Here is a 19,146-nt window from a genome sequence, read left to right as displayed (position 1 = left end):
CAAGCTATCCTGGATCCTTGGAGATCAAGGATAGGAGGCAACTTTCCTTGTTCCCCATCACCCATGGAACCCATCGTCTTCTCCCTCATTTCAGGAGCAGCCTCAGAACAAAGTGAGACAGTCCAGCCTGGAGATGAAATCTTGCACCTGGCTGGCACTGCCATGCAGGGCCTCACACGGTTTGAAGCCTGGAACATCATCAAGGCACTGCCTGATGGACCTGTCACGATTGTCATCAAGAGGAAAAGCATGCAGTCCAAGGGGACATCAGCTGCTGGAGACTCCTAGGCAGGACGTGCTGAAGCCAAAGCCAAGCGCACACAGCTCAGTTCCCGTAACCGCTGATTCTCAGGGTCTCTGCTGCCACCCCCCACCCAAAGGGGGTAAAGCACAGGGGGCTTCCCACTGACTGCTGCCCAGGCCCAGACCTTCTAGAACGCCACCCAGCAAAAGGGTTGTCTCAAAAGTAAGGGCAGAGTTACACTGGGATAGCTAATACAAACTGCAGACTGTATAAAGAGAGCTTAATAATATTGTGGTGCCACAAATAAAATGGATTTATTACAATTTCATATGAATTTCATGCCTGGCTTTGCAAAATGTTTCAAGTATTGTAACAGTGTCATGATTCACCCCCAAACAGTGACATTTTTCTCACGAATCTGCAATGTGGGCAGAGATTGGAGGGGGCAGCTCACCTATGTTCCAGTTGCCATCAGCTGGAGTCATGCAAAGGCTGGGGGCTGGGACCATGGGAAGGATCAGTCACTCACACATCTGGCCATTGATGTTGGCTGTGGGCTGGGAACTCACCTGGGGATATTGGCCTGAATGCTTATGGGTAGCCTCTCCTTGTGGCTTGGGCTTCCTTACAACATGGTGTTTGGATTCCCAGGATGAGCATACCAGGAGTGCAAGAGCCGGGTAGAAGGTACATCCTGTTTATACCTTTGCCCTGGAAGTCACATAGCATCACCTCCACTATTCTCCATCAGTTAGAGCTGACACAAACCTGCCTGGGCTTAAGGGGAGAGGAAATATTGCTGGGGCCATTTATGAAAAATACAATTTGTCACATGAAACATTTGCAAAACTGTTTTTGGTTGGATTGGCGAAGTAATCCTAGGAAAGGGTGGTGGAGCCAGTAAATGGGAGTACAGGTGAAGCACAAAGCTCAGAGCATGGATAGGTGTGCCAGTAGGAGGAACCAGTGTGTATATGAGGGTATGAAATAAAAATTGCTACCACTTACCTACCACATGCCAAGCACTGTGCTCAGGGCTAAATGGACATTGCCTTTAGTGATCACAGCAGCTTCTGGTGCATGGTTCTGTGCCAGCGTATTGATATGAGGGCAAGCACTGTGGACAGTATATGCCTTATCCAGCTGGTGAGTGATGTGGCAGATCGAGGCCTTTCTTTTATGATTTGGTAGAGACTATCAGCCCAAGGTGCTTTAAGTGAACAACATCATAGGGAATACCTGAGTGCCTGGCCAAAGGGATATTTGGTTTGGTCATCTCTGGATGCCTGATTGCCAAGCTCAGGACCAGGCAATGTGACTTTACATCAGCAACAACCAGCATCCTTTGACCAGTCCTGGGCCAGAGTATTGGCCTCTCCCCAGCCCCTAATCCTGTGAAGGAAGGATGTGGGGGAAGACCTGGAAGGACCACAGATGAAACACAGTGGTAATTCTCAGGCTATCATCAGTGGGGTGGTGTTAATGCAATCTGATGGCTTCTCTAGGGTTCACAGGAAGTGATGAATCTATTCCCAGCCATGGACTCAGAAAACCCAGCTGGGCACCTAATCTTCCTGTAAACCCATTTAGCGATTTCATCAGAGCAGGCGTTCAGCTCACCATTCTATTCCTCCCAAGGAATGACCAGCTTAGAGCAGTTTCTGTCCTGCTGCTTAACTTGTTCAGCCCATTCCATTCAGGATTGCCTCAAGCAATAGATAAGCAATTAGACAAGAACTTGGAGGTTACCATTCGTATCTTTTTAAATTTAATAGAAACACTGAAGATGGACATGGTCTACCAACGAGAGATGTGATTCGATTCAACACTCCCTCCCCATGACCAGGGCTGGACAAGGAGGCCACGTGATGTGGAGGGCACTTTCCTTGCCTGTACAAACAGTGGCCTTCCCCAAAATCGGAATTGTTCTAAGTCTTATCAAGCAGCCAAGTGATGAAACAGGTGGGGACAGGGATGAGCACGGAGCTGGCCGTGGGCCGTGACACCACGAGACTCCTGGAGACCAGGCAAAGCAAGTGAATGAGTGGCACAGAGGTTATCTGAGGACTAGGGATAGATGGAGCGGAGCCCATGGCCCTCCCAGTACCTCTTGTCTTGGCCAGTTTTAGAAGGTCCTCTCCTCCCCAAGGAGACACAACTCCTAAGTCCAGTGAAGACACAAGTACTGCCCAGGTTTCTGGTCTCAAGGCTGAGGAGGTCTTCAGGGTAGGAATCAGCAAAAGGTCCTAAAACAAAAGCTCATCCATTTGCACTCCATGATGCTGGGATTTACACTTGAGGCTTAGTCAGCCAACTTCTTCAGAGCTGACAGGATGAGCGCAATGTCATCCTCAAACACTGCAGCCATCACAACTAACAACTGTGAAGTTGTCTTAACTTTCCATGAAAAGGAATCTACTCCTGGGTCTCTCCCAGGCAGCCCTAATTCTTTGCCTTGCCAAACATCTTACTGATTCATACATTATCTCACTTGTGTCAACATGCAAGAAGCAGGCTACACCGAGACTGGTACTACTGCCTCCACATTTTCTTTCAAAGACAAACCAAAGCAGATGCATTGACTGCTCAAGTGCACACTCAGCCCACGTGACAGAGCTTGGACTAGGTGCATGTTTTCTGGCTCCTGACCTAGGACTCAGACCAGTCTACCCTAACGCGGTCACATGGAGGAGCAGTGCAGGCACAGTGTGCCCCACAGGCCCAGTGAGATGCGCTCTTGGTTGGCCGGCCTTCTACTTGGCTACACAGGGTTGGACAAGGCAGTCCCATCTTAGTAAAACCACTTCAGAGTATGGAGCTCAGAGGAGGAAGGCATAAAAGCTTCCTTGGCTAGCACACCTATAATCAGCTGAACTCAGACCAACTCATGAGAAGTTGGTATAGAACACTGCTTGCCACAGAGTACTTAATGAATGAATGAATGAATTCTAGGTCAATCCAAGAGTCTGATGATTTCTTGAAAGGGTGTTAGCTAAACGATCTTAGGCATGATTGTACAAACTGTAGTTGCAATAGAACACAGAAGGAAGAAGCCTTCTGCCCCCTTAACACTAAGCTGTTGTGTTTTAAGGCGTGCTCACACCTTGGCACATTTAAGAGACAGTCACCTCAGGACTCCAAGACAGGGAAGTTACAGTAACAGGGGAAATGTTTTCTGTTTGGAGGAGCAAAGGCCAAGAACACTGTGAAAACAGCCCATGCACACAATAGTAACCTGCTTAAATGCGATGTGAAGAATTTTACTCAGACACGTCTTTCTTACAAGGAAGGTGGCAGAGGTGAGATGAGGCTGCTAGGGAATGTTAGAGAATCCTTCTCTGGATTGGAGACAGGGAAAGGAAGTTGCGTGGCTGCTGAGGCCCCTTCCAGGTGGCAAGGCTGTGCTCCCTGGTTCTGATGATGTGCCGGGGTGGACATGGCCCCTGTGGGTTTGTGCAGTTTTGCAGCAGGATCTAGAGGTGGGGAATTCCAGCCAGGGCTGCTAGCGGGAGGCTTGCTCTTCCATCTTTCCTGATGGCAGGATGGTCTGGAGGACACAGACCTCCTGCCTCTGTAACAGAGGACAAGAAAAGGCAAATGCCCAAGGGAAAGAAAAAGAAGGCTCTTCTCCCCAAGTTCCCCATGCAGACATGAGTCCACATTCAGTTCAGAATTACTCCCAAGGAGAACTCATCCCTGCTCTGCAGATTTGGCCTGAAACAGATTCACACTGCCTGGTTTCACCAAGGACATGAAAGCCCACTCAGAAGGGATAAAGAAAGACAAATTCAAATGGAAGAGGCATTGAAAATGTTTTTCCTTAAGCTTATCCTGTTTTTAAACCATTATTTTCCAAGTTAACACCGTTTTAAGGAAAAAAAATCTTTTGTGGCATTAAAGCCATATACAAGGTCGATATCAGAAAAATATGTTTTTTCTGATATAGTCCTACAGCACAGGACTGAGGGAGCTGTAGATGCTTAAAAGGCAACAGGGCCTGGTTTTCAGTGGTGATGGTGATTCTCTATGTCAGGGAAACGTGACCTCCGAGAGTGAAAGGCAAAGGAAGGATTGGGGCCAGAGTGCCTCACGTGGTGTCCAGGCCGAGTCCTGGTCAGACGGTCAGAAGAATGGGTCCACCCTGCCAGGAGAGGCGTGTTTGGACAACAGGCAGATGGAGTTTGGAGCATGTGAATGGCTCATCACATGCCAAACCTGAGTGGGGCAGGAGGCAGGAAGGGTGGGCTGCTGCCTCTGGTTGGCATTCTCAGAGAAGCACAGTCCATCAGCTTGTTCCAAAGAGGAAACATAGGCCTTTGGGTGCTCCCAGGCTCCCTGGTGTCCCAACAGCTGGAGTTCCTCGATGAGTCACGGGAGTTCTTTGCCAACAAGTAACGATCGCATTAGTCATGGAATTGCTTCACTGCTTTCTGAAGGTTGGCATAAAAGCGGGTCATACTGCGGGGGAAGAAGGATTCCACCACGTTCTGGGGGAGGTAACCACTGAGGTCGGTATGGAAGAATGTCACCAGGTGGGTCTTGGTGGGTTCCCTGTGAAGGCAACAGCAGAACTGTGTTAATGAGCTGCAACAGAGATCCTGGGGATGAGCGCCAGGCAGGCGGGATGAGCCCAGCCCGGTGGAAATGGCCATCAAGCAGGGATCGTGTCTCAGGCCTCGCTGTGCCCTCCACCCAGGGGTCCTCTCTGGAGCTGCTCATTTTCAGGATGGAAACATCCTGTGGGGATGCATTCCACAGCCCCTACAGGCCTCCAGGAAAGGAAGACTCCCTACTCCCACCCCAAAAAGGTAATTCACTCAGCAAATGCTTTGGGAGAACTTGCGCTGTGCCAGGCCCTGAGAGGAACCAACAGCTGCTGCCCTTCACTGTTGAGATTGTGCAACCTCCCAGGGGCTCCTGGGACCCTTTCAAGGGGTCTGCAAAGTGAATACTATTTTCATAACAACATGTGATTTGCCTTCTCTCACATACATACAGTGGAGTTTTCCGGAGGTTACTGATGTGTGATACTGCAACAGAACGCAGAAGCAAGCATGAGCTTCTGAAGCCTGACATGAAAGAGATGGGCAAAAACGCAAAAGCAGTGCCGCTCTTTTCACAATATTTCTTCTCTTAAAATATATAGTTTTTTTTAAATAAAAATGTTACTTATGTTAATATGCAGTGCATTTTTATGTCAAAATATTTTAAACATTTCTCAAACTTCCCAGTTACAATTTCAATAACCACCATGAACAAAGGCCCTATGAAGTCCTCAAATATATTTAAGGGTATAATGAAGCCTTAGACCAAAATTAGGAGAAATGCCACTTAGAGAACTGGCGAATAATTTGAGCACCTATGAAGGGACTTTGGCCAGGGGTGGCAGAACCTCAGAGGACAGCAAGTGGCACAGACTCTGACTGGAAGTCCAGAAACAAAGGGGCACACAAGGAGGAGATGGAACATAACTTGGTAGGGACATGAAGCGATCTTCGCTATGACAACTTCTCAATCGCCAGGACCACAAGGTGGTATGGGCTTTGTGGAATACATTTGGCATTTTATTTGAATGCAGCTGTCCATAGCCTCAGCCTCACCAGGAACCCCAGGTAGCACTGTATCTGCCCATCAGAAGTGCAACTGTCCACAGCCCCTACCTCACCAGGAAGCCCAGGTAGCACTGTGCCTGCCCATCAGAAATGCAACTGTCCACATCCTCATTCTCACCAGGAACCCCAGGTACCACTGGGTCTGCCCATCAGAAACGCAACTATTCACCGCCTCAGCCTCACTCAGAACCCCAAGTAGTAGTGTGCCTGCTCATCTCAACTGTCCACAGCCTGAGCCTCACCAGGAACCCCAGGTGGCACTGTGGCTGCCCATCTCGACTGTCCACAGTGTCAGCCTCACCAGGAACCCCAGGTAGCACTGTGCCTGTCCAAAAGAAATGCAGCTGTCCACAGCCTCAGCCTCACCAGGAACCCCAGGCAGCACTGTACCTGCCCATCTCAAGTGATCATAGCCTCAGCCTCACCAGGAAGCCCAGGTAGTGCTGTGTCTGCCCAACAGAAATCCAACTGTCCACAGCCTCAGCCTCACCAAGAACCCCAGGTAGCGCTGTGCCTGCCAATCAGAAATATAACTGTCCATAGCCTCGACTCACCAGGGACCCCAGGGAGCACTGTGCCTTCCCATCAGAAATGCAGCTGTCCACAGCCTCAGCCTCACCAGGAACCCCAGGTAGCACTGTGCCTTCCCATCAGAAATGCAGCTGTCCACAGCCTCAGCCTCACCAGGAACCCCAGGTAGCACTGTGGCTGGCCATCTCAAGTGACCATAGCCTCAGCCTCACCAGGAAGCCCAGGTAGCACTGTGCCCGCCCATCAGAAATCCAACTGACAACAGCCTCACCAGGAACCCCAGGTAGCACTGTGCCTTCCCATCAGAAATGCAGCTGTCCACAGCCTCAGCCTCACCAGGAACCCCAGGTAGCACTGTGGCTGGCCATCTCAAGTGACCATAGCCTCAGCCTCACCAGGAACCCCAGGTAGCACTGTGCCTGGCCATCTCAAGTGACCATAGCCTCAGCCTCACCAGGAAGCCCAGGTAGCACTGTGCCCGCCCATCAGAAATCCAACTGACAACAGCCTCACCAGGAACCCCAGGTAGCGCTGTGCCTGCTCATAAGAAATGCAACTGTCCACGGCCTCAGCCTAATGAGAAAGCCCAGGTAGCACTGTGCCTGCCAATCAGGAATGCAACTGTCCACAGTCTCAGCCTCACCAGGAACCCCAGGTAGCACTGTGCCTGTCCAAAAGAAATACAGCTGTCCACAGCCTCAGCCTCACCAGGAACCCCAGGTGGCACTGTACCTGCCCATATCAACTGTCCACAGCCTCAGCTTCATGAGGGACCCCAGGTAGCACTGTACCTGCCCATATCAACTGTCTACAGCCTGAGACCCACCAGGGACCCCAGGTAGCACTGTGCCTGCCCATCAGAAATGCAACTGCCCACAGTCTCAGCCTCACTAGGAACCCCAGGTAGCACCATGCCTGCCCATCAGTTTGCTGACATCATGCAGGCTACAGGTTTGGAATTTGAGACCTTTTAGAATCCCACACCCCAGGGCCGAGTATGGTGGCTCATGCCTGTGATCCCAGCACTTTTGGAGGTGGAGGCAGGTAGATCACCTGAGGTCAGGAGTTAGAGACCAGCCTGGGTAACATGGTGAAAGCCCATCTCTACTAAACATATAAAAATTAGCGGGGCATGGTGGCCGGCTCCTGTAATCCCAGCTACTTGGGAGGCTGAGACAGGAGACTTGCTTCAACCTGGGAGGCGGAGGTTGCAGTGAGCCAAGATTCCATCACTGCTCTCTGGCCTAGGCGACAAAAGCAAAATTCCATCTCAAAAAATAAATAAAGAATCCTACTCCCCAAGTCATACAGAAGGACAATCTAGACTGGAGCAGGCTGGGGCCAGCAGATCCACAAGGCGCGAGAGCATGTGCTCCTCTGGGCTGTGGCTTTTCTCCTCTGCTCGTGCCCTGCTTCCCCAAAGAATGTGAACTCCAGTGGATAGGGACTTCCTTCTATCTTAGAGCCTCAGCATCATCTGCACTCTACCTTCTCCCTCACCCACCCAACCCTGCCCATCCACCTTTGCTAGGGCCTGCTCTTCCTCCCTGCTTCTCCTCCAGCCCCCGTCACCTCTCAGCAGCATCCTCTTTGGAAACATGAACAGGTGAGTGAGAACTGAGACTCAGTGATCATGTTTCCCTCTGGGTGGGGACTGGGCTTTGTGGTGGGTGGAACATGTGAGAGGCTGGGTGGGATGGGGCAAACTCTTCATCACAGTAGCCTTGGGGAGTGGTGGCTGTTGCATGTACACCATTATGTGACAACAACAGAAAGGGGAAAAGGGCACAAAAGGAAAAGGGAAAAAGAGGAGCTGTAGGTCACTCAGTCTCCCTGCAGAAAACGCTGGGGTGAAGGCATCCACTATGGTTGCCAGAAGGATTTAATGAGAGGAGGCGTGAAGTGCACTTAGCATCCTTCTGTGCACAGAGCAAGTGCTCCATAAATGACAGTCATGCTGCTCTGACCACAAATACAGGCTCCTCCACCTTGAGAACAAGAACACCTCTCTCCCGCCCACTGCAGACACTCGGAGCACAGCCACCCCCACCTCACCCCGCGATGAGCCCTCTTCTTTCCCCGCTCACAGCCTCTTCCATTCTAGATGCATCACTGCAGTTAATACCAAAGTCAGAGGATGCCTTGCTCAGGCCTCTCCTGTGGCTTCCCATTTTATTCAGAAGAAAGTGCTCAAAGGCTGAATGTCCCAGCCGCACCCCTCGCTAACACATCACCTCCCTCTGTGCTGTTCCTTAAAGGCCCTGCTCTTGCCCCAGCTCCTGCTCCCGCTTCTGGGTTTTTGCATCTGCTCACCCCGCTGCCATGCTCACTCCACCAACATGCCCAAGACTCCCTGCATTTGTGCTTTGTTCAAAGGTCTTACTAGGGAAACCCCCAGATGACCCACTCACACCTTTCCCTGGCACCTTTATCTGGCTTCGGTTTTCCCCAAGGCACTTAACATCTGATACTTAAGAGAGCATCCATGAGATAGAACTACTTAAACTTGTGTTTTGTCTGTCTCCTCCTGCCTTCATTGGAATCTAAGCTCCAAGAGGGCAGACACTCTAGCTGTTGAGACATCAATATCTGGGTTCAGAGCCCAGATTCTGGAGCCAGATGACCAGACTTAGACTGTGGCCTCTTATTTGCTGGCTATGTGACCTTAGGTAAGTTACTAAACCTCTCTGTGTACCCACCATTCTTACCTTAAAAATGAGGATCATAACAATGCCTTAGGGTTGTTATAAAAATAGTTAATTGATATAAAGTACTTAGAATAGTGGCTGACACACAGTAGTGCTGTTTAAGTGTTTGCTGCTGCTGTGATTATTGTCTGCTGAATCCAGTGTGCAGAACAGGCCTATCTTCACAGAATAAGAGCGAATCATCATTGTCACAGATTTCAGATCCACAGCCTCATGAAAATAACTGCATGCAGCAGGCTCTGGAAGGAAGCTTTACTGAGACACACAATGTTTTTAATCAAGTGGACAGGAGTTGGAAGAGTCAACACTTGAGTTAAAACCCTCACAATGGCAGGGTTTTGTGGGACCCCAACCACCCTATCAGCAAAATCCATGCAATCAAGCCAGGCAGGGTGGCTCACGCCTGTCACAGCACTTTGGGAGGCCAAGGCAGCGGGATCATTTGAGGTCAGGAGTTCGAGACCAGCCTCGCAAACATGGTGAAACCCTGGATCTACTAAAAATACAAAAAATTAGCCAGGTATGGTGGCAGGTACCTGTAATCCCAGCTACTTGGGTGACTGAGGCAGGAGAATTGCTTAAGCCTGGGAGGCAGAGGTTGCAGTGAGTCGAGATTATACCACTGCACTTCAGCCTGGGTGACAGCAAAACTCTGTCTCAAAAAAAAAAGGAACCCATGTGATACCTTTGCTACCTGGCATAAGGGATTCCACCCAAAAGAAGACAGCAATGGGATTCAGCCGCTAAGAAGAAAGGGCTCTGCCTCCTTTTCTGAAAATTCCTCTCTGTCAGACCTGGCACCATTGAAGGTGAATCTTAGCTTCTGACTACCAGGAGGGAGAGGACAAGGAAATGAGCTCAGGGCAGGGATCCAGGGCACCTATCTATTGGGGAAACTGAAACTGAATGCAGGTGTGTATGTGTGTGTGGTAGAGCCCAGCTGTGCTGTTTTCAAGCTCAAAATTTTGTTACGTCTAAGAAAAGACTTCACATCAGTCGGAAAAGCCAGCTTAGCAAAGAGGGTAACATGACCGTGCTAGGTCTGGGCTTGGTAAAATCCCTCAGCACCAAGGTCCACCCTCCTGGGACAATGTGGTAGAGGCCCAGACCCCTTCCCTCCAGGCATCTGTACGGGGACTGCAGGGAACTCTGGGACACACCTGTGAGGCGCAATTTATTTTGCTGTCAACTTGCAGGATAAACTAGAAACCTTCAGGTTTCATTACATGGAAAGTTTCTAGTTTCATTACATGGAAACTGCCCCTCTTTCTAGTTTCATTACAAGGAAAGTTCCTGGTAAGGGCCTGACCATGACCTGTGGCAAAATGGGAACAGAGGGTGCCTGGGCTTGATTCTGAGGCTGATTACAGTGTGGTCTCAGCACTGCCCATTAGGCCTGAGCGCCGCCACATTTGTCACAGAGGAAAAAATGATCGCTGTGTGAAACGTGGGGTGGGGACAGCCATCCTCAAAGCTGTTCCTGGTTGGCTGGGGGTCGTCAGGGAGGTCTCAGAGCACAGGTCCTGCCCTGCCAACCTCCTAGCCTTTGACTCCACACACATCACTTAACCTCCCCAAACCTCAGTGTCCTCATTTGCTAAATGGACCATGACATTGAACTAAGCTGGAGGCTGCAGGGAAAATTTCCTGCATCAAAAATAGTAAGAGTAACGCCTCCCTCAATTCTTTCCCGTGTACCAGGTACTTTCGTGTATGATGTCACAGATGCGTGTGAAAGCATTTTGTATTGTCACAATCTAAAGAGCTGTAAGGCATTATTCTAAGGAAGCGTGATCGAAGTGCTCCTTTTCCCAGAAGGTCCACAGGGAAGCCACAGTCAGATCCGAGCCCTGTACCTCAATGCAGGAAATTATCCTTACCCTGGAAGAGGTTCACAGAAGCAACCACAAGGATGGTTAAAGCCTCTCACAAAACCTGGCTTCGGGGGGCACAACGGATGTTCCACATGGCTGGCTGGAAGACAGTGCAGACGGCGAGTTACAACTTCAGATGGGCCACCGCCCCTCGGGTGCCATAGAGCATACAGACCTGACTACCTGCAGCCCAGGAGTCCGTGAGTGACTCCTGCCTCTTGGCTCGAGTTCCCCCTACTCCCATCCTACTGCCCTTTACGCTCACGCACACAAATACACTCTCACATGCGTGTACACAAATTGACACATGCACACACACACTTGCACTCACACACATTCATACACATTCACACCTACATGCACACAGCTTTCCCAAGTTTGCCGAGAGTGTCAGAGAAAAGAACATTCTAGAACACAAGGTCTGGGAGTGGGAGGAGGCAGGTGCCTCTCTCAGATCTCAGCCAGGAGAGGCATGGATGCATCTACCAACTCTCCCACATAGAAGAATTGGAGTAACAGCAGGGGCTGTGCAGAGGCAGGAGCTCTGCCCCTCGCTGGGGGTTAAGGTAGTGGACAGCAACAAAACCCTCAAGACAACACAGTCCTAGATTCTGCACACAGGTTGTTTGCCGTCCAACTAACCCACATGTCTACAGCACACACCATGAGCATCGCAGAAATAAAAAGGGGCACTGGAAAAACCGTGACTTAATAGAATTACTGGCATGTGGACTGTCTTGCCTCAGACCCCCATGGCCCTGAATCCTCCCAAACCCGACCAGGCAAGGTAGGGGACTCAGAGTGTGAATTTTTGGTGATTTCTGGTTGCTTAGCTTTCCTTGAGGAAATGAAGGGTGCAGAAGAGAAAACCCAGCATCGCGGGAAGGTGTGGCAGCTCCTCTGGGCATCACTCACCATTAGAACTGATAGTCCCATCCTCATATCTCTTGATTAGCACCAAGTCCACAAAGTCCCTGGGAGAAATGAGCTTCATGGCAGCCGAGGGGGTGGAAGTTCTGCTTACGCACAGGGTCTGCCAAACCAGAGAAGCATGCAGCTGTGACTGCTGGCCAGACATCTTCTCCAACTCCCACTCCACCCCCTCAAGGGCTGGGAAAGGTACCAGGACTGGCAGTAGGCACTGTCACTGTCAGTAGTACAGGCACCATAAACAAACAGTAAGGAGCACACAGCTGTGACTGCTGGCCGGACATCTTCTCCAACTCCCACCTCACCCCCTCCAGGGCTGGGAAAGGACCAGGACTGTCAGTGCTACAGGCACTATAAACAGTTAAGATCCAGATCAAGTCTTCCCAGGAGCTGAGTGTCATGGAAACATACCCAGTTTATAAGATGAGAGCTGTGACACAGGCTGCCCACAGCTGTCTAGCTGCAGACCAGTGCCATGCCGAGGTCATGTCTCACAAGTGACCATAACAGGTGCCATTTATTGAGCACCTAGTAAGTGTCTGGCTGGACAAAGCTCTAAGTTGTCCCTTGACCTTTAGAAATAGGTATCATTAGGCTGGGCATGGTGGCTCACGCCTGTCTTCCCAGCAATTTAGGAGCCTGAGGTGGGTGGATCACCCGAGGTCAGGAGTTTGAGACCAGTCTGGCCAACGGGGCAAAACCCTGTCTCTACTAAAAATACAAAAATTAGCCGGGCATGGTGGTGTATGCCTGTAACCCCAGCTACCCAGGAGGCTGAGGCAGGAGAGTTGCCGGAACCTGGGAAGCAGAGGGTGCCGTGATCTGAGGTCGTACTACTGTACTCCAGCCTGGGCAAAAGAGCAAGACTCTGTCTCAAAAAAAAAGAAAACAAAAGAAAATAGGTATCATTAATCCTTCCTACTGGTGAGGAAACAGACTTGGAGAGACTAAGGAACTTAGCAAGAAGCCCATGGTGGAGATGGGATTTGAACAGGGCCAGGGCTAGGAAGAGGCAAGAGAGGCCACTCCTTTTCAGAGCTAACCCTGCACTTGCTCAGCCTCTTATGTTGTGCCTGGAGCAACTGTTCAATTCACCACAGTCCCAACCCTGGGAGGGAATACCTTGAAACTCAATCTCAGCATACCCCAGCAGTCCACACTCCCATTTTATAAACCAAGGATGCTGGGCTTTCTCCCATTCATCCCATCCAGCAGGAGAGTGGGGCCCAGGCTCTCTCGAGGTCACAATGGAGAAGTACAAGCCAGGCCTGCGATGGCACAGTCCTGGGGGGAGGTCTCGGGGTAAGTGACAGGGACTGGTAAAGATCTATCACCTCTTTGCCTTTCCCCTCAGGTATTAAGACATGGGGCACCATCCGTTGCTGAGAAACCTTTCAGCAGGGACACTTTTGGCCTCAGGAAATTGATCTTCAAGTGAACATGAGGTCCCTGGGGGCCCTTGAGCACTTTTCAATGGGTGCAATGGGAATGGATTTCCAGATGACTCTACTGTATGTTTCCTTCATGTTTCCCCCAGTGACCTGCCTGGGAACAGGCTGCGCCTGCACGCAGGGCTCCTTTCCCACTTGAAGAGAAGCACAGCACAATCCCATTCATCCAGAATCATCCTATCATGAATTGTCCCAACGCATAAAATCCTCCAGGGTGGCAAAGGGACAATCAGGAGTGCTGGCTGCAATGTTTAATCTAGGCACTAAACTCTGGTGTTACAAGTTCATGTTTTCCCATTTCTCAAGCATATTCCAAAACTTGGTGTTAGAAACAAGGCAATTTTGCCATTTCTATATTCTGATAATTTGTAATAGTAGTGGTAGAAGTGATGAAAAATTTGAAAAAAAAATTATACTGCTTCCACCCCTGATGACTGTCCCCAAATGCCTCATTCCTGAGGTACAGTGTCTGGAAACCAAGGTGAGAACGACTTTGGAAAGAAATTTTGAAGACAACAGCAGCACATGTCATAAACGCAACACACTCATGACACGGCCCTGTGTCCTATCCATCCATCCACCTAGCTCTCCATCATCTATCTATTTTATAATTAGGATATTTGGGAGGTGGCAAAATCATGCTGAGAAACACCAATCTCTAAGGAAGAGCCCTTTCTCCACATTTTCATTGTTTCACTAAATGATAAAGGGCAATTAAATTTCACTAAATGACTCAGCAATTCTCCGCTTTTTTGGAAACCCGAGCTCACCAATAGCCTGTGCTTCCCCTCTACTTTGCAGCTGTCTATTGAAAAGTTCATATCTTTTCATGGACTTATGAGTTAAGTAGAAAAAAGAGCTCCCATCATCTTATCCAAAGATGCAAAATGTTTTACTTTTCACATTTATCAGAATTTATAGTACAATCATGTTATTTAAATGAATTACACTCACACCTCAATCCAGATTTTTAAAAAGATAGTCTAATGATTACAGAAAATACATAATTTAAAAAATTTCAAACTCTATGCATATTTATGATGCAAGAGGATGACTTCCAAGAATAAACATGTATTATATTATGATGAAATTCAGAGGGCTACATGGAATGGAAATATGAATTCCAGGAAAACAGTTTTACACAATTTCTGACTATTAAAAACTGTTGCTTATGTATTTTACAAGTGAATAACAGTAAATAAAAATGTATCTATTATTTAGATAATCTAAAATAATAGCTTTGCTTTGTTCAAACTTGAGATTTACAAGTCAAAAATGACACGCTTTGCAACTTATGAAAATTTAGTTGTCAACTAATTGTTATGAATAAATGTCAACTGGATGTGTGAGGATGATGTGCCATTTCTCAGAAATCTGTCGAAGTATGTAAGCAAAAAGGGTGAAGACCCTCATACCAGGGGATAACTGGAGTCAGGCAAGTACATGGGGCTGCTCCTGGCCCAGGCTTCAGGGAAGTGGGTGCCAGGGGCTAATCGTCCTCTGTCATCTAGTGCAGCAGCCCCACACAATGAACAGGTATGCTGCCCCCAGAGACAAATCAGGGTGCCCAGAGGAGGAGGAAGAGCCTTACCAGCTTCACTGACCCAACCCCACAGGCAGATTGATGAAAAAGGCAAGCACAGCTGACACTAAAGTAGAGTTTAGCACAGGTGAACACCCAGTTCTCTGTGGTCCTGCCAACCCGGGGAACCGGAAGTGGCTGCAAAGTAACAATGATGAAACCATATCACTTGTCTTGCGGAGTCTCTAAGGGATCAGGTCACAGGGACTCAGAAATTAAGCTGGGGTGAAGGCAGAGGTGGCACCTCCAAGCATGGGAGTCTAGAGAGCTGGTCACCAGCTGGCTTTCAACTCCTGCTCTGGCATGCGTTACCTTGCAAGCCTGGGCACATCTGGTACAGCTCTTTACCTGCCAAACTGTTTCCTTCCTTCAGGGTTTCAGTTGCAGGGCTCCAAACTTGGAACGCAGTATAAGGACGCCGTAAATGACAGTGCTTATCATTTAATCATTACTATGATAGCTCAGGTATCATGTTACTTTCCAGTCTTTCATTCTCTCTCATGGCCCCCCAGCCACTGCATCGAGACAAGTGTAAACATACGAAAAACATGTAGGCGTTTGGCCCAGCGCAGTGGCTCAGGCCTGTAATCTCAGCACTTTGGGAGGCTGAGGTGGGGAGATCACCTGAGGTCAGGAGTTCGAGACCAGCTTGGCCAGCATGGGGAAACTCCAGCTCTACTAAAAGTACAAAAAAAAAAATTAGCCAGGTGTGGTGGTGGGCACCTGCAGTCCCAGCTACTCAGGAGGCTGAGGCAGAAGAATCTCTTGAACCCAGAAGGCGGAGGTTGCAGTGAGCCGAGATCATACACCGCACTCCAGCCTGGGCAACAAGAGTAAGACTGTCTCAAAAAAAAAAGATGTAGCCATTTTTAAGTTCAAGCAGAAAGTTCTGTATACAGTCTTGTTATTGCATGTTTAACGGTATTAACCCGTGTTTCCTCAATCATTCCTGTATAATTATTTGCATACTACCTTTTTTGTTAGTCTCTCCAGTATCACTTATCCTGTTGTTCACTTAATATTGTTCTCTAAATGGGCTCACTTTTTACAACTTACAGATAAGTTGGTTTTAACAGGAAGCTACTTACAGAAATGAAAAAGTGTATCACTTGCCATAAATTAAAGGCAACTGCAAAATATCTACACAACGATTATTAGATTCTAATTTTGAGCCTGAAGCCAGCTGCCTATGAAACGAGATTAGCAAGTGTTAATCAGGTGACAAAGGAATATCAGCACCTGAGACTTTCCCCTTCAAGTTATCAGAGAGATTAAAGAAGGACTGAAACACGGAAATCTCCTCACTAAGTGATTCAATGTCAGCTTTGACCATTAAGGACCTAAACTCACCTTTGATACCCTGGAGATATGTGACTCATCCTTCAGGAAACAGTGACATAAACTTCTGGGATAATCAACTGGGAATGAACTGAAATGTGAATTCTTGGTCAAGGGTAAGAACACCTGGCGCTTACAGATTCAGATTTGGGTTCGTCAGTTGCATGGGATTTCACAACACCATCTCTGTGAACACCCCAGAGGGTACTAGTCCACAGATGTCCACTGAAACTGAACAGGTCAGCAACTTTTCCCCAAGGCAACTTTCTCATTAGTTTTGGCTATGACTTTTTTTTAAAATATGAATTTCTGTAATCAACATGAGGTGGGGATCTTAAAGCTACAGAGGACAACACCAGGGCAGGCTCATTTAGATCCATACTGCCTAACACAGTAGCTGACAGCTCCACATGGCTATTTAAATCTACATTTAGTCTAATTAAAACAATTCATGTCCTTAAACTAGCCACCTTCAAGTGCTCTGTGACCACCATCAGAAAGTTCTGGACAGGGCTAGTCCAGCTGACACACATTTTGCCAGTGAAGAAACTGTAATCCAGAAACTGTGACCTAGAACAACCGCCAGCTGGCAAAGAATCCTGTCTCCCCCACCAGGGCTCTCTCAATTCATTCTTATGTCACCATCGAGGGGCAGCATTTCAAACAAGAGCGGACAGGCTGAATCCAGGCACCACCTCAGTATCCTCAGAGCCCATGTGCACTCTACACATCTTCATTCACTGCAGCTGCTGTCTCATTTTGGCTGTTTATGGCTTCTCTGCCTCTCTGAGTCATGAGGTTTCCCACCTACACCTGGGCTGAGGCAGGTCTCCAATGCTGCAAGCAGTGGGCAGCCTGTGTTTGCAGCACACACCTCCTCGCCAAGAGGTACCATGGACCCTTCCAGAAGAAATGGGAGGTGGTTATTGTACCATGGGCCCTTCCAGAAGAAATGGGAGGTGGTTATTGTACCATGGGCCCTTCCAGAAGAAATGGGAGGTGGTTATTGTACCATGGGCCCTTCCAGAAGAAATGGGAGGTGGTTATTGTATCATGGACCTTTCCAGAAGAAACGGGAGGAGGTTATTGTACCATGGACCCTTCCAGAAGAAAGGGGAGATGGTTATTGTACCATGGACCCTTCCAGAAGAAACGGGAGATGGTTATTGTATCATGGACCCTTCCAGAAGAAATGGGAGGAGGTTACTGTACCATGGACCCTTCCAGAAGAAATGGGAGGTGGTTATTGTACCATGGACCCTTCCAGAAGAAATGGGAGGAGGTTATTGTACCATGGACCCTTCCAGAAGCAATGGGACATTGTTATTGTACCATGGACCCTTCGAGAAGAAATGAGGAGGAGGTTATTGTACCATGGACCCTTCCAGAAGAAATGGGAGGAGGTTATTGTAGCAGGGCCCAGACACTATCTAGAGATAACATGCTTGGAAAGACTTACATCAGTGATGCTTTCGATAATTTCAAAACCGTTCACATTCTCATCCCACTTCACTCGCAGGCCCCCAACAGCCGGCTTCACACAGTCCCACACCTCCTCTGGTGTCCCAAATACAATGCCTTCTCCTCGGTACCTGGAGCACAAAAAGGAATTACACCCCAAAGCATCAAGAAACGTGTTTATCATGGGATTGTATGCAAGCACTAGAAGTCTGTCACTGCTCTTTAGGACAGGCTTATAGGGAAGGAACTGAAACTTATTAGCCCCACCTCCCTTCGGGCCTTCAGAAATGGACATTAAATTTTCACAAGAATACGCTTTGCTGGGAGTGATTTCACTAAAACAGTAAGACTTCTGGAGGACAATTGATCACAGGGTTGAAGGGTTGATTTGAATATTTTAAGACGCGAACCCATAAAGATACCAGGAAGGCTGCGGCATCTCTGGTAAGCTTTGAACGAGGCATGCACTTACAGGTTCCCTGGAAACTCCACAGATGGCCTCCAGGAAACTGAAACTCCATTCTGTCAAAAGGCACAGAACCATAGAATTTTAGAGCTAGAAGGGCTCTGGTCACCTGGCTTAGTCCCCTGTTCTACAGAAGAGGAGGGCTCAGAAGCCTCAAGAGATTCGACTCTCCAAGGCTGCGCAACCCATAGGTGGAAAAGCTGGGACTAATCAAAGCCGTCCCCACATCAGTAATGAAGAAAAAGGTCTTCACTGACTGATTCCAAGAGCCGTGGGTGGTTTTCAAATTCTCTTAAAAGCTATGCAATTCTGTTTCCCTGAGCAACCCAGGGCTACTTGTTAAAAGTCAGAAGTGTCAAGTGAGCAAAACTACTCCCGCGCTCTGGCATGGACAAAGAGAGGGGCTCGGCTGTAATGAAAAGAGTAAAGGCTTTAGAGGCAGGTGTTCCGGGTTCCAGTCCTAAACACCATTCACCAGCCAGTTTTGACCTTGGGCAAGTCACCGAGTCAAAGGAACAGATACTTACCACCTGAAGTCCCTGTGAGCCTAACAGGCCCAATCTTTTTTTTTTTTTTCCAAAGAAAGCAATCCCCATTGGAATCCCTTTCAATCGGGTCCAGGGGATTGGGGTGCAGAAAACAACGGGGAGAAGAGGAGGTTGGGGCTTCTGGGGACCCGGGCCCCACGAAGCAGTCTCCGCGACCCCTTCCCGCCCAGCTCCTCACTCACGCCTTCCCGGCAAATCTTCCAGCCTGCTGTGTCTCGCCGGTACTCGAGCATCTTCTCGGCCACAGCCTCGCTCATCTGGGCTGCCAGTGCCGGGTCCATGGCGCCGAGAGCTGCGTTTGGCTGCGGGGTCGCGGGTGCAAGGAGCGGCCGCGCTGGATCCCGGGAGCCTGGAAGCTAGTGCTCTGAGAGACACTTGTAGTCCCGCTTCCTGCCCCGATC

The 19,146-nt window shown here is 48.9% G+C and overlaps 2 protein-coding genes across 5 annotated transcripts in view; one reads left to right on the top strand and one right to left on the bottom strand.

Annotated features, from left to right (window-relative positions):
* Positions 1 to 572, top strand: part of IL16 (interleukin 16) — a 115,338-nt gene extending 114,766 nt beyond the window's left edge. For all 4 annotated transcript variants that reach the window (XM_035303972.3, XM_035303973.3, XM_054257290.2 and 1 more), the window contains one exon: positions 95 to 572. In XM_035303972.3, the coding sequence (XP_035159863.3) occupies positions 95 to 288 (194 nt within the window). In that variant the 3' untranslated portion in view covers positions 289 to 572. The remainder of the gene's footprint in view (positions 1 to 94) is intronic.
* A 1,417-nt stretch (positions 573 to 1,989) lies between these two features.
* STARD5 (StAR related lipid transfer domain containing 5) lies at positions 1,990 to 19,130 on the bottom strand. The gene is made up of 6 exons (XM_002749193.6): positions 18,928 to 19,130; positions 18,204 to 18,253; positions 17,730 to 17,862; positions 11,885 to 12,002; positions 10,976 to 11,069; positions 1,990 to 4,795 (listed from the first exon to the last, which is right to left on the bottom strand). The coding sequence occupies exons 1-6, from the start codon at positions 19,024 to 19,026 to the stop codon at positions 4,648 to 4,650; spliced, it is 642 nt and encodes a 213-aa protein (XP_002749239.1). The 5' UTR covers positions 19,027 to 19,130; the 3' UTR covers positions 1,990 to 4,647.
* Positions 19,131 to 19,146: the final 16 nt, after the last annotated feature.

The sequence above is a fragment of the Callithrix jacchus genome, chromosome 6, assembly GCF_049354715.1.
Source record: "Callithrix jacchus isolate 240 chromosome 6, calJac240_pri, whole genome shotgun sequence".
Classification (NCBI taxonomy): domain Eukaryota; kingdom Metazoa; phylum Chordata; class Mammalia; order Primates; family Cebidae; genus Callithrix; species Callithrix jacchus.
This window is presented reverse-complemented; position numbering and strand designations above follow the sequence as displayed.

What these genes read in the sequence shown, in the direction of transcription:
- STARD5 (XM_002749193.6), bottom strand. Translation starts at nt 19,026, where the DNA reads ATGGACCCGGCACTGGCAGCCCAGATGAGCGAGGCTGTGGCCGAGAAG. An exon ending in GGAAGATTTGCCGGGAAGGC is followed by an intron (nt 18,254 to 18,927) that starts GTGAGTGAGGAG and finishes GCCTTTTGACAG; the next exon opens with AATGGAGTTTCAGTTTCCTG. An exon ending in TGGGACTATCAGTTCTAATG is followed by an intron (nt 11,070 to 11,884) that starts GTGAGTGATGCC and finishes ACTGTCTTCCAG; the next exon opens with CCAGCCATGTGGAACATCCG.